Genomic DNA, 13,526 nt, shown 5'->3' on the forward strand with positions numbered 1-13,526 from the left:
ATTAGCTTTTTTCATCTTTTTTAAAACCACATATTTAAAACTAGAATTTCAACCTGATTTCTCCAAGGCTTATCATTCTTGAACTCAGAACTAGAGCACAGATACAGCAAAATTATTTAATTCCATCATCATATATTTAACACCTATATGCTGCAGGATAATGTGAAATTTCAAAGAAAACTACAGGAATCTGGCCTCTGAGACCTTATCGTCTAGTAAGAAAGTCAAATGTGTAAATGAGAGTAAATTTGCTATCACACAGGGCACAGTGTTCAGGTGGAGGTCAGTCACAGGAATGGCAGCGGCAGGAGCACCTGGTCTCTGGAACTGCATGTGGGGGGTTGAGAAGATGATTTCAAAAGCTAGTGTATAAATGTAAGTTTTAGGATCGTACACTTTACAAATCAGCTGGTTATTTTAAATGGTACTTGATAATGATGTTTCTATAAACTAATTGAAAGAATGGATTCAAATTACAACAACAAACTTTGTATGGGGCTTCCATTATTAGCAAGATTATACACTAGATACAAGGAGTTACAACATTTGATAAGATGCTTTCTAACCTTGAGGAGTAATAAGTTTATACCAATATCTCTTTAGTACAAGACATATTAAAATTCTGTAAGAAAAAAATATGAAAAGTATTTGAATAGCCACTAACTCAGCAAGGAATTTCATTATAATTATTAAAACATAGTGATTATATAATTATATAATAATTATCAGATCAGATCAGTCGCTCAGTCGTGTCTGACTCTTTGTGACCCCATGAATCGCAGCATGCCAGGCCTCCCTGTCCATCACCAACTCCCGGAGTTCACTCAGACTCACGTCCATCGAGTCAGTGATGCCATACAGCCATCTCATCCTCTGTCGTCCCCTTCTCCTCTTGCCCCCAATCCCTCCCAGCATCAGAGTCTTTTCCAATGAGTCAACTCTTCGCATGAGGTGGCCAAAGTACTGGAGTTTCAGCTTTAGCATCTTCCTTCCAAAGAAATCCCAGGGCTGATCTCCTTCAGAATGGACTGGTTGGATTTCCTTGCAGTCCAAGGGACTCTCAAGAGTCTTCTCCAACACCACAGTTCAAAAGCATCAATTCTCCAGCGCTCAGCCTTCTTCACAGTCCAACTCTCACATCCATACATGACCACAGGAAAAACCATAGCCTTGACTAGATGGGCCTTTGTTGGCAAAGTAATGTCTCTGCTTTTGAATATGCTATCTAGGTTGGACATAACTTTCCTTCCAAGGAGTAAGCATCTTTTAATTTCATGGCTGCAGTCACCATCTGTAGTGATTTTGGAGCCCAGAAAAATAAAGTCTGACACTGTTTCCACTGTTTCCCCATCTATTTCCCATGAACTGATGGGACCAGATGCCATGATCTTCGTTTTCTGAATGTTGAGCTTTAAGCCAACTTTTTCACTCTCCACTTTCACTTTCATCAAGAGGCTTTTTAGTTCCTCTTCACTCTCTGCCATAAGGGTGGTGTCATCTGCATATCTGAGGTTATTGGTATTTCTCCCGGCAATCTTGATTCCAGCTTGTGTTTCTTCCAGTCCAGCGTTTCTCATGATGTACTCTGCATATAAGTTATATAAACAGGGTGACAATATACAGCCTTGACGAATTCCTTTTCCTATTTGGAACCAGTCTGTTGTTCCATGTCCAGTTCTAACTGTTGCTTCCTGACCTGCATACAAATTTCTCAAGAGGCAGACCAGGTGTTCTGGTATTCACATCTCTTTCAGAATTTTCCACAGTTTATTGTGATCCACACAGTCAAAGGCTTTGGCATAGTCAATAAAGCACAAATAGATGTTTTTCTGGAACTCTCTTGCTTTTTCCATGATCCAGCCGATGTTGGCAATTTGATCTCTGGTTCCTCTGCCTTTTCTAAAACCAGTTTGAACATCAGGAAGTTCATCGTTCACATATTGCTGAAGCCTGGCTTGGAGAATTTTGAGCATTACTTTACTAGCATGTGGGATGAGTGCAATTATGTGGTAGTTTGAGCATTCTTTGGCATTGCCTTTCTTTGGGATTGGAATGAAAACTGACGTTTTCCAATTCTGTGGCCACTGCTGAGTTTTCCAAATTTGCTGGCATATTGAGTGCAGCACTTTCACAGCATCATCTTTCAGGATTTGGAATAGCTCAACTGGAATTCCATCACCTCCACTAGCTTTGTTCGTAATGATGCTTTCTAAGGCCCACTTGACTTCACATTCTAGGATGTCTGGCTCTAGGTCAGTGATCGCACCATCGTGATTATCTGGGTCAGGAAGATCTTTTTTGTACAGTTCTTCTGTGTATTCTTGCCACCTCTTCTTAATATCTTCTGCTTCTGTTAGGTCCATACCATTTCTGTCCTTTATCGAGCTCATCTTTGCATTAAATGTTCCTTTGGTATCTCTGATTTTCTTGAAGAGATCCCTAGTCTTTCCCATTCTGTTGTTTTCCTCTATTTCTTTGCATTGATCGCTGAAGAAGGCTTTCTTATCTCTTCTTGCTATTCTTTGGAACTCTGCATTCAGATGTTTATATCTTTCCTTTTCTCCTTTGCTTTTCACTTCTCTTCTTTTCACAGCTATTTGTAAGGCCTCCCCAGACAGCCATTTTGCTTTTTTGCATTTCTTTTCCATGGGGATGGTCTTGATCCCTGTCTCCTGTACAATGTCACAAACCTCATTCCATAGTTCATCAGGCACTCTGTCTATCAGATCTAGGCCCTTAAATCTATTTCTCACTTATTAGTACAATAATTATCAGATTATGTGATTTATTAATAATGTTATTTTAAATATTCAGTAGAATTAGTGCTCTGAAAGTATTGATGTTAAATTTATGAAGTCAAATCTCCATGTTTGCTAGAAGCAAGTTCCCACTTAAACATAAAGCATTCTTTGTTCTCAGAACCACCTGAGCTACCTCTGTACCAATTACTAATTATTCAAATTCTGGAAATATTGGGTTGGCCAAAAAGGCCGTTCAAGTTTTTCTGTAAGATGGTGTGGAAAACCCAAATGGGCTTTTTAAACCTAATAGTGGATACAGACATTGTTGGAGGAACTATGTATACAGTTGACAGAAACACCCTCATCATATAGGTGAACTTATAGCTTTTCTTTAACCCCAGATATTATTTCTAGGTTTAAGATTTCTCCTAGTACCAAAATGTATCAGCCCCTGTAAAGAGAAGATGCCATAGAGAAGGTACTCAAAATGAAAATAATTTTTATTAACATTTTTTGCACTTAAGCCAATCCCAGCTTGTGAAATTTGAAAATTACCATATGAGCAGTGCCAATATAAACTTCATAACCCTAAAATTAGTGTCTAAATAGTGCAGAAATGTGTTAATATGTACAATTTGTGAAATTTGTAAGAGAACAAGCAAGCAGAAAACGACTTTCACAGTCAGAGTCAATGCGTACATAGATTAGGCAGTGAGGCCTTCTGGAGCAATGTTTTGTAACTTCCAAATGAGAATATGGGGACCCATAGCCCATTAAACTACAAAATCCAAACAGAAAGCACCATTAGGATAGCTGTGAATGCCTTTAAATCAAGTTTTTTAATTCTATAAAAGTATTGAATAAACCCAGTATTTTCTTATTACACATTTTGTTAAGATTCTTTAAAATTTTGCAAGTTGATTTTAACTGAAAGTGTCGTGTCCAACTCCTTGCGACCCCATGGACTGTAGCCCACCAGGCTCCTCTGTCCATGGGGATTCTTCAGGCAAGAATCCTGGAGTGGGTTTCTGTTCCCTTCTCCAAGGTATCTTCTCGACCTAGGGATCGAACTCAGGTGTCCTGCACTGCAGGCAGAGTCTCTACCTACCATCTGAGCCACCAGGGAAGCCTGATTTTAATGAAGCTATCTTCCAAATTTAGCCTAGCCAATCATTTAAATTTCTGTCCAGAAATGCCTATCACTGTACTCCTAATAATCAAAACAAAAATATGCTACTCACTGAAAGTCCTTTTGGAAATAAATGTTTCAGGTCTTATTTAATAACAGTATAACACATATCAACGCTTCCAAAGCCAATGCCTAGGATTATTATACAGCATGGTGATTTATTCACAGGTTGTTCTTTATATGAATTTTTTCTCCCAACTATACTTTCAGTTTATATCCTAGTTTTCTATTCTATTATCTCACAGCACAAAGTGCTCCCTAAATGACAGTTGATAACTGTTGATAAGTTATTAACATAAGTTGATAACAGTTGATAAGTTATTAACATTATTTTAAAATAAATTTATTTTCTTTCATTATTGAATCTCTTCAAGAGAGCTACCTTAAAGATTTTTTTCATTTAGCTTTATGAATGTCTTCATGTAAGAAAATGAAACTTTATCATTTTCATAAATGTTCACCCAGTATCACTTCTGAATTATTCTCTCATATATTAAAGAACAACTCAGAGAGCAGTGCTATATGGATACTTATGACATGCCTTTGTATTTTAGAAAATATGGGCCACCAACAAATACTGTATCTTGGCAGATACCTACCTGCCCATCTCAGACAGTAAGTAAGAATTTGCACAAATAAAGAATACACATTAAACCAAATGATTCCAAAACGTTGACATCAACATTCAAAACATTCAACATCATGATGAATGATGTTATATGCTATTAATGTATTTTTTAACCTACACACTACCATAAAAAATTAACTATGAGAAGGTTTTATGTATAGATTTATTTTAATATTTAACATTTTTCACATTATTTGAGCTTCTGCTGCAAAGATGCAAGACAGGGCCAAAACTAGGCTGGGGCAAGTCAGGCCCTTACCTCAGCTGCAAAATTTTAGAAGGTACCAAATAATTCAGTAATTAAGATATTTTATTTTTAACATAATATTTTCAAAATAAAAATTAAGAACAAAAAATATCAAAAATGAAAATAAAAATTGAAAGAGATCCACATTGTCATGTTAATAGACTATCACCATTTTGACTACAAGGGTAAAAAAATGAGAGAGTCTTGCTGTTTTCCTCTTTTCTTTAAGGCAAAAATGGCTTCTCAGCTCATAGCAACAGGAGATTAGCAATATTTTAGTCAAAATGATAATTTTGGTGACCAGAAATTATCTCTTATCACCTGTATTTACTGTATGTAACAAGTGTCATTATCTATGTAACAAGCTACGAATCCACTTAAAATATCTCACATGGAAAGGTGAATGAAAGTTTACCAAGAAACAATCCATAATTTCAATTTGCTACGTTTGTGTCATATTTCCATAATCCAAGCTTAAATTGTTTGCTTCTGATTCTATTATATAAACACAGGCATGCTATCAGCCACAAGGGAGATTTTCTTCTAGTATTTTAGAATGGGAGGATTTTCATAGACTACCAAAAAAAGGAATAGACCACTGTACGGATATTTCCTTTCAGGTTTATACGTAACACAGAAATAATTAATTTCATTTATTTACCAACACACTTTATTTCATTCTATATAGTTCAATATAGAAATATCACCACATTTCTTTTTTTTTTTTTTAGAAATATCACCACATTTCTTTGCTCCCAAACGTGGCAAAACTCCTTGAAAGCTGAATATACTCCATGTCATTATGTCAGATTTGTCCCTTCCCATTCTTTCTCTTCTTAGACTCTTTATTATATAATAATGTCAGAATTATAGGGAATTTGTGCAAATGAAACAAAGAACATTCGTAGTCCCTTTACCCGGATGCACGAGTTGTATTTTGCTTTATTTGCCTCGCTGCTACTTTCTTCATAATCACTTGAGAAGTTGTTGTACACATCATGCCCCTTTATCCCTAAATATTTCAACATGTATTTTCTAAGAACAAGGGATTCTTCCATGTAACCACAGTTCAATTGTCAAAGTCAAGGCATTTATAGATAGGATATTATTATCTCATATAGAAGTCCATATCCCAGTTTTACAAATTGTCCTACTAATGTCATTTATGGAATTGGGTTTTTTTTTTGATCCAGGATCCAGTTCAGAGCCGTGCATTGCATTAAGCACACTGTTATCTGTGTATCCATTATTATGAAACAATACCTGGGTTCTCTTTGTCTTTTATGAAGTTGATATTTTTTAAGAGTTTAAGCAGAGGCATATATATACCTGTGGCTGATTTGTGTTGCTGTATGGCAAAAGCCAACACAATATTGTAAAGCAGTTATTCTCCAATTAATTAATTTTTTAAAAGAGTTCGGACAGATTGTTTACTTGAAGAATATGCTTCAGTTTGGGTTTTCCTGATGTTACCTCTTTTGAGGGGTGGGATGTACCTCGGGGCAGGACCACTGCACAGGTGATGTTGTGTCCTCAGTGAATTACGTCAGGCAGAGTAAGATATCAGCTCCTCCTATGACAAGTGATGCTGAAGTTGAATAGTTAGTGAAGATGGTACCTCCTATACATTTGTCCACTAGAAAACTATCCATGTTTTCCTTTCGGATTAATGTCACCTGTGAAAAGATACTCTGATACTATGTAATTATCCTGTTGCTTTTTAAACTTGTACTTAATTTTATTATCTGTTAATGATTTTGGCCTGAATCAGTTATTACTATAAAGGTTGCTATTACTAATAACTCATTGTTTCTTCCACCTTATTGGTCAGAGCTTTCTCTTCCCTTATTTACTTATTTACACACGTCCTTACTATGGGCTGGTGGAGTCTTTCTTTTTTTAGTCAGTGATTTATAATCCACTCTCCTGTTATTCATGCTGAGTTTCAAATTTTTGCATATTTGCTCAGAAAGACCCCCTTCACATTGTCTCCTCTGTCATTTTTCTACGAGCCCGTCATTTTTTGAACTCTCCCTTATTTTCTGGCATTACAAGAAGTCACAGTTCATCTTGTACTCTGCCTGCCCCAGTCTTAGGTTCACACATTGCACCAAGGTTATCGGGCTCCTTTTAGCGATAAATTCTATTTAAATAATAAAATGTGCATGCTAAATGTGCTTGTAGCTACTGGATATTGTTGCTTATAAGCACACAACAAAATGTGCTTGTTTAAGGGCACAGTTCAATGAACTTTGACTGTGAGTGCTGCACTCACAGTCCCTAGGTTAATCTCATCTGACCACTCCCAAATGTATTTCTCAAACCCAGTCTTCTCCCCCAAGCTCTGGATTTTATATCCACTTATTTCTACTAGATATCTTCACCTGAATTTCCAATAGACATCCAAATTCAACATGTATCAAGCTGAAATCCACCCCACACCTGTTCCATCTGCAGCCTTCCCCATCTCAGATGATGGCAGCTCCATTCCCCCAGTTATTCAGGCCAAAAACTTGAAAATATATTCAAAATGTATTCAGAATCCCCCCATGTCAACTCTCTCCATGGCTATCCCTATGGTCTAACCAAACCATCATTTCTTGCCAAGATTATTCCAGTAGGGCCGTAACAGATCTCACTGCATCAAAAGTTTGCTGCTACAATCTTTTCTTAATACAGAGGCCACAGTGACCCTTTTTAAATGCTGTGTTTCCATATTACTCTTCCTCTCAAAACTTTGCAGTGGTTCCATGTTTTACTGAGAGTAGAGCCCAAGTTGTTACAATGGCTTTCAGAGTAAAATTCTCACACACACCTCCACTTTGCTCTATGAACACATCTCTTTCTCCTCTTTTTCTCTCTCTCTACATGCCAGCATCCCAGCCTCACTCCCACTTTGGAATTAGTTGAGCTGGTACCTCTGTAAGAAAGGCTTTTCCCCAGATACCTGCTTGGTCAGCTCCTTCATGTACTCCAAGTTTTGATCAAATCGTAGCCTCTAATGAGGGCAACCTTGGCTATCCCAACACAGAACTCCTGATCCTTTGTCCCTTGCTTTCCTTTCTTCCCCCATTGCACATACCAGCTTCTAACCCATTTTTATAAATTACTTCTTTTTTGTTTATTGCTTATTTTATATCTCCCTTGGCTAGAATGCAAGCTTCTTGAAGATGGGGGTCTTTGTTTTGCTCACTAGAGGACCTAGAACTGAAAGATCTCACCAAGCATCTGGAACAGTGCCTGTCCCTTAGTAACATTTAGTAACACTCAAAACATTTTTTTTTTTTTTGTGGTCTCATTCTACTCATTGCAGGATCTTATTTCCCCAACCAGGGATCAAACCCAGACCTTGCCAGTGAAAATGCCAAATCCCAACCACTGGACCATCAGAGAATTACCTCAAAACATTTTTTAACGAATGAACCTCTTTAACCTGTACTTTGATTGATAAACAGAAATGAGTGAGAACCTATCAGTAGAACTGAGCCCACATTCAATATTGATGTGCGCCTAAGCTCCCAACTTCAGTTTACTGCTCTTATCTCCTTATGGTCTTGTTTACATCTCCCCACACATGAAATCTAAAACCAATTGAAAATAAAAAGAATTTTAAATCAGGTGGCATTTCCAAAAAGCAGTGGGTGTTGTGTGCCCTGAGTTAAGTCTTTGCATGCATAATAAACCCAAGTAACTTTCTGATTTTGGTCATTCCCTGGCCTTGGGGAGCGCCACATTGTAAAAGGGTCATTTTCCATCTATTCCTCTCTTCCAATATCCACTGTGATTTTGAGTTCTATAGAGGAAAAGGGGACATGGGAAGAGGCATGAGGGGAACCAAAATTTCTTTATGTATGAACGGTATGTTTTCCTACTAGGACCATTCAGTTGACTCCAGACCTAAATTTGGCAGCAGACATCACTCATGTGGCTGAGTGATTCATTGAATTTCATCTGAGATGAGACCTACCTTGACAGACATTCAAATAATGTGCTTGGAGTATTTCTGGACAGTCAACAGTCAAGTTTTAAAAGGCACATGTGACAGAAGTATTAAAAGATCTCTACTGACAGGATCAGATTTTTATGGCCACCAGTGAAAGAGAATATACTCTATCAGAAAATAAACACCCTTTTTGCTTCATGTCATGAGAATCTAGGTCACTCTTGTGCTGAGAGTTTTAATTCCTTTGCTGACGATGTTCCTGGGACATTAGGAAACCTTTCCTCGTGTCCAAGCTAGTGTATTCTCAACTCTTCTAATTCAGGTGAAGGATTTCATCAGACTACAGAGCTTGTAGGATGAGAACCTGTTCTAAATTCTGGAACCTCCATTCCAATATAGAAGAATAAAAAAGCATGACTGTTCTTTAACTGTTCTGCATACAGAAGTGTGTAAATTTACTAAGTTTACTAACGTTGTTAAGAAAATGAGGTTTTTAATTCACATTCATGTCTTCCAAAATTAGTCAGAAATATCTCCTTTTAATGAATGTAACATATCAGAAATATCCTTCTTGTTCTAAAAGAATTTCAAATGCAGAGTTACATGGTCTCTATTTAAGAAAGCGTTGAGAGCATCTCTTGGGATTCTCTCCTTTATAATGCACTCTATTTTTACAGAGTGGAGAAAATAGGGCTTTTTAAATGTATAACTTCGGAATTTGATTGCTTTCCACAGATACAACACACTCAGGGGAAATTGGCACCAAGAAAAAGGTGAAAAGACTGTTAAGCTTTCAGAGATACTTCCATGCATCAAGGCTGCTTCGTGGAATTATACCACAAGCCCCTCTCCACCTGTTGGATGAAGACTACCTTGGACAAGCAAGGGTGAGCTAGTTACCCCTCGGTCACTTCATACCAGCCCAGTGGCTAAGAGGATGTGCCTCCCCCAACCCTCCCACCTCCCCTACCTCCACTGGTAGCACCTCACTTTAAGTCCTACTTCGGGGCCCTGAGGAGCTCTGTGCCTCTCAATAGTTACTCAACACATCTGGGCTTTTCCCTTATATATTAATATAAAGTGAGGTTAATAGAAGCACTCTCCTCATAGGGGTGGCACAAAGACCAAATAAAGTAAAGCATGTTTACATGCTTAATAGACTCATATCTAGCACATGCTAGCTATTTTTATTTTTATAAATGTGCAAAACATTTTTGCACAACACTTAGAAAAACAAGGGTTTCCCTTGTAGCTCAGTTGGTAAAGAATCTGCCTGCAGTGCAGAAGACCCGGTTTCGATCCCTGGGTTGGGAAAATTTCCTGGAGAAGGAAATGGCAACCCACTCCAGTATCCTTGTCTGGAAAAATCTCATAAACAGAGAAGCCTGGTGGGCTGCAGTCCATGGGGTCTTTGCAATCCACTCTGGTGGCTCAGAGTGTAAAGAATCTTCCTGCAAGGCAGGAGCCAGGAAAGAATAGTGAAGTGGGTAGCCATTCCCTTCTCCAGGAGATCTTTCTTACCCAAGGATCAAACCCAAGGCTCCTGCCTTGCAGGCAGCTTCTTTACTCTCTGAGCCACCAGAGAAGCTCCAGAAGGAGAGCAAAGCTAAGCTCCCAGCACTGGAGCATCTGACAGCGTTCTCATGGATGCCACGCCTCTCAGCAGCCATCTCCCAAGAAAGACGACACTGAGATATAGGAAGAACCAACAGGCTGGAAATCGGGATATCAGAGATCAAATTTAGCTCTGCCTTTAGAACTGGGTGACCTGGATTAAAAGAGCACTTAAACTGGACTTCACCCAAAACCTACTGTCCCTTTATTTCCTGATGCTGTTGTGAAGTCTTTGTGTGCCATGATGAGGCCTTTGGATTTTATCATAAAACACGGGGAGACCACTCAACAGGAGGTGGGGAAAGAGCTGGTCCTTAGCAGAAGCAGAGCCCATGAGAAGAGAGGAAGGCAGCCACTGGAGCTACAGTGAGGGTAGAGTCAGCGACTACAACTCTGACACCATCTAACTCTAAGCAGGAGGTATTGTTCAAAAGAAAGGTGGGTCAGTGGCTAAGACTCTGTGCTCCCAAAGCAAGGGGCACGGGTTTGATCCCTGATCAGGGAACTATTAATAAGATCCCAAATGCTGCACAGCACAAAGAAAAAAAAGACATAACCAAAGGCTTGAAAACAGGGACTGAATCAGATATTTGTACACCTACACTCATAGCAACATTATTCACAAGACCCAAAAGGAGGAAACAACCCGTATGTGTGCCAGGAAATGAATGGATAAGCGAAGCGTGGTATAATTCATGCAATGGAAGATTATTCAGTAGTCTACATTGGACGATAGGTCTTTAAATTACCCAATATTTTCAATTGCCTACGCTTCAGTTTCCTGTCTGTAACAGTGGTTAATTTCACATTTAGTCCACACTGAGCAGAGTAATTTGCTCATCAATCATCTAGATTTCTTTTTTTTTTTTTAACTTTACTGTAAACCTCCTCCCCTAGGTAGAGACTATAAAACTACAATTTTAACAATTTAAAAATTTTAACTACAATTTTAGCTGTTAAAATTGTATCTATCATGTGTGCTGTACTGTGTACATGCACTGCTCTAAGCTCTTTACGTATATTGCCTTATTTAATCTTCACAACAGCCCTCCAAAGCAATAGTATTATCAGCTATAGTTTCTTTTTTTATTTTTCTTTTAGATAATTGCTTTACAGCATTGTGTTGGTTTCTGCCAAACATCAACACGAATCAGCCATAGGTATAATGGGTGATGGTCCCTCCCACTTACACCTCCCTCCCACCTCCCTTCCCATCCCACCACTCTAGGGGTTTGAGTTCCCTGAATCATACAGCAAATTACCATTGGCTATCTATTTTGCATATGGTAATGTATTAGAAAATTGAAATACAGAGAGGCTAAGCAATTTACCCAAGGTACCACAGCCAGTAAGACATGCGGCTGTCATGGGATGTGGCAGTCTGATTCCAGAACCTATCCCTTCAACACTGTGATTATTAGGGAGTGGAGTAAGATTTGTTTTACTACAAACCAGTTGTACATAGATAGTAGTAGGCTACTATTTTCAACTGTTTAATTCTTTAATTCACTGTGTCTCAAAGTAAATGTTTGGGTCTCCAATATGATTCATCTGAGTGGTGTTTTTGTTTGCCTTTTCAGCACATGCTCTCCAAAGTGGGAATGTGGGACTTTGACATTTTCTTGTTTGATCGCTTGACAAACGGTAAGTCACCCAAAAGAATTTTCACTAAAATACACACCATAAAATGGGATTAATTTTGTGAAAAACAAAATTTATTTTTAAACACTGTTATTCTTTACTTCTTTCTTTTCCCACGTTCATAAATCTACAGCCATCCTAGAAGGGCCAGGGCAAAGGGAAATTCGTTCAGATGAAGAATAAGGGTTGAATTTGGACTTCAAATCTTAATACAATTTCCTTCTGGTCTTGATGACTCCAAAAGCATTTAAAAAGCACAGATTAGATCTTTCCTTGCTTAATACTTCAGCCACATGCAAAAGGAGGTCATTCGTTCTTAGTTGATGAAAACTAGAAACATAAAGGCATATCTGATCCGTCCTGACTCTTACTGGAGCCAATGGTTTTGCACTTTTATTAAGTGAGTGAGTCTGCTCCATTGCAGGTATTGTTCAGATATGCTTGGCATCATGAGAAGAAAATAATTGCTGAGGATAGAGTACAGAAGCTTAGATTGCAGCTGAAGGGAAAAGTAAAATTCTTATTGGCTCCACTTTTTAAATTCTTGTGCCTATAGAGGTTTCTCTTAAGCAAATAATAAGATCCTATTGTATTTTTAACTGCCCATCGAACAAATCTGATAATAGGGAATCAGTAAAAGACATCACATTTAATGCTAACCATCATCTACCATGGCCTTCCCAGGTGGTGCCAGAGGAGCCTGGTGTGTTACAGTCCGTAGTGTTGCACAGAGTCGGACACGACTGAAGTGACTTAGCATGCACACACTCATCATATACCAGGCTTGTGTTTTAAGTCATTACAGAAGATTTTCCTCACCATTCTATTCCTGACGAACAACATGTAGTGGAGAGAGATACAGCCTCAGACCCTGAAACTGAGCTTTGTGTGCATGCGTGCTAAGTCTCTTCAGCCGTGTCTGACTCTTTGTGACCCTATGGACTGTAACCCTCCAGGCTCCTCTGTCTGTGAGATTCTCCAGGCAAGAATACTGGAGTGGGTTGCCATGTCCTCCTCTAGGGGGTCTTCCCCACCCAGGGATGGAGCCCACGTCTCCTGCATTAGCAGGCGGATTATTTACCACTAGCGCCACCTGGGGAGCCTGAAAATGAGCTTTACACTGTCAAAGCTAGACCATATAGGGATGTATCTCATAATCTTGCGTCTCACTTTGCTCAAGTCAATTGAGAAATGGGGACCAGCACATGAAATTAACCGAGAACAAAAGAATTAGTCAATGCCCTTTATTAAAAAGAGAGTATAATCACAACTCATAAAAATATGAAATTAATATGTCAATGATTTTATTTAATTAAATTAGTTACAGATTCAGTAAAATGCTACAGCTAGTTCAAAGGAAAATTCAAAGAGTCATATATATGTAAGCAGTAAGAAAGGCTGAAATGAATTTGTCAATACCTGGGAAACTGGGAGGGGAAAATCAATTGTATTTCCCTCTAATTTCATTTTCATTTACACAGACAAGAATTGTCTGCGATGATATTGGTTATCTAAAATTTTGA

General features: G+C 38.4%; 1 protein-coding gene across 3 annotated transcripts in view; it reads left to right on the forward strand.

The window, feature by feature from the left end:
* Nucleotides 1–13,526, forward strand: part of PDE7B (phosphodiesterase 7B) — a 351,638-nt gene that overhangs the window by 291,977 nt on the left and 46,135 nt on the right. For all 3 annotated transcript variants that reach the window (XM_070376732.1, XM_005899105.3, XM_070376731.1), the window contains 2 exons: nt 9,484–9,635; nt 11,943–12,006. In XM_070376732.1, the coding sequence (XP_070232833.1) occupies nt 9,484–9,635; nt 11,943–12,006 (216 nt within the window). The remainder of the gene's footprint in view (nt 1–9,483; nt 9,636–11,942; nt 12,007–13,526) is intronic.

This window comes from Bos mutus, chromosome 9, assembly GCF_027580195.1.
Source record: "Bos mutus isolate GX-2022 chromosome 9, NWIPB_WYAK_1.1, whole genome shotgun sequence".
In the NCBI taxonomy this organism is placed as follows: domain Eukaryota; kingdom Metazoa; phylum Chordata; class Mammalia; order Artiodactyla; family Bovidae; genus Bos; species Bos mutus.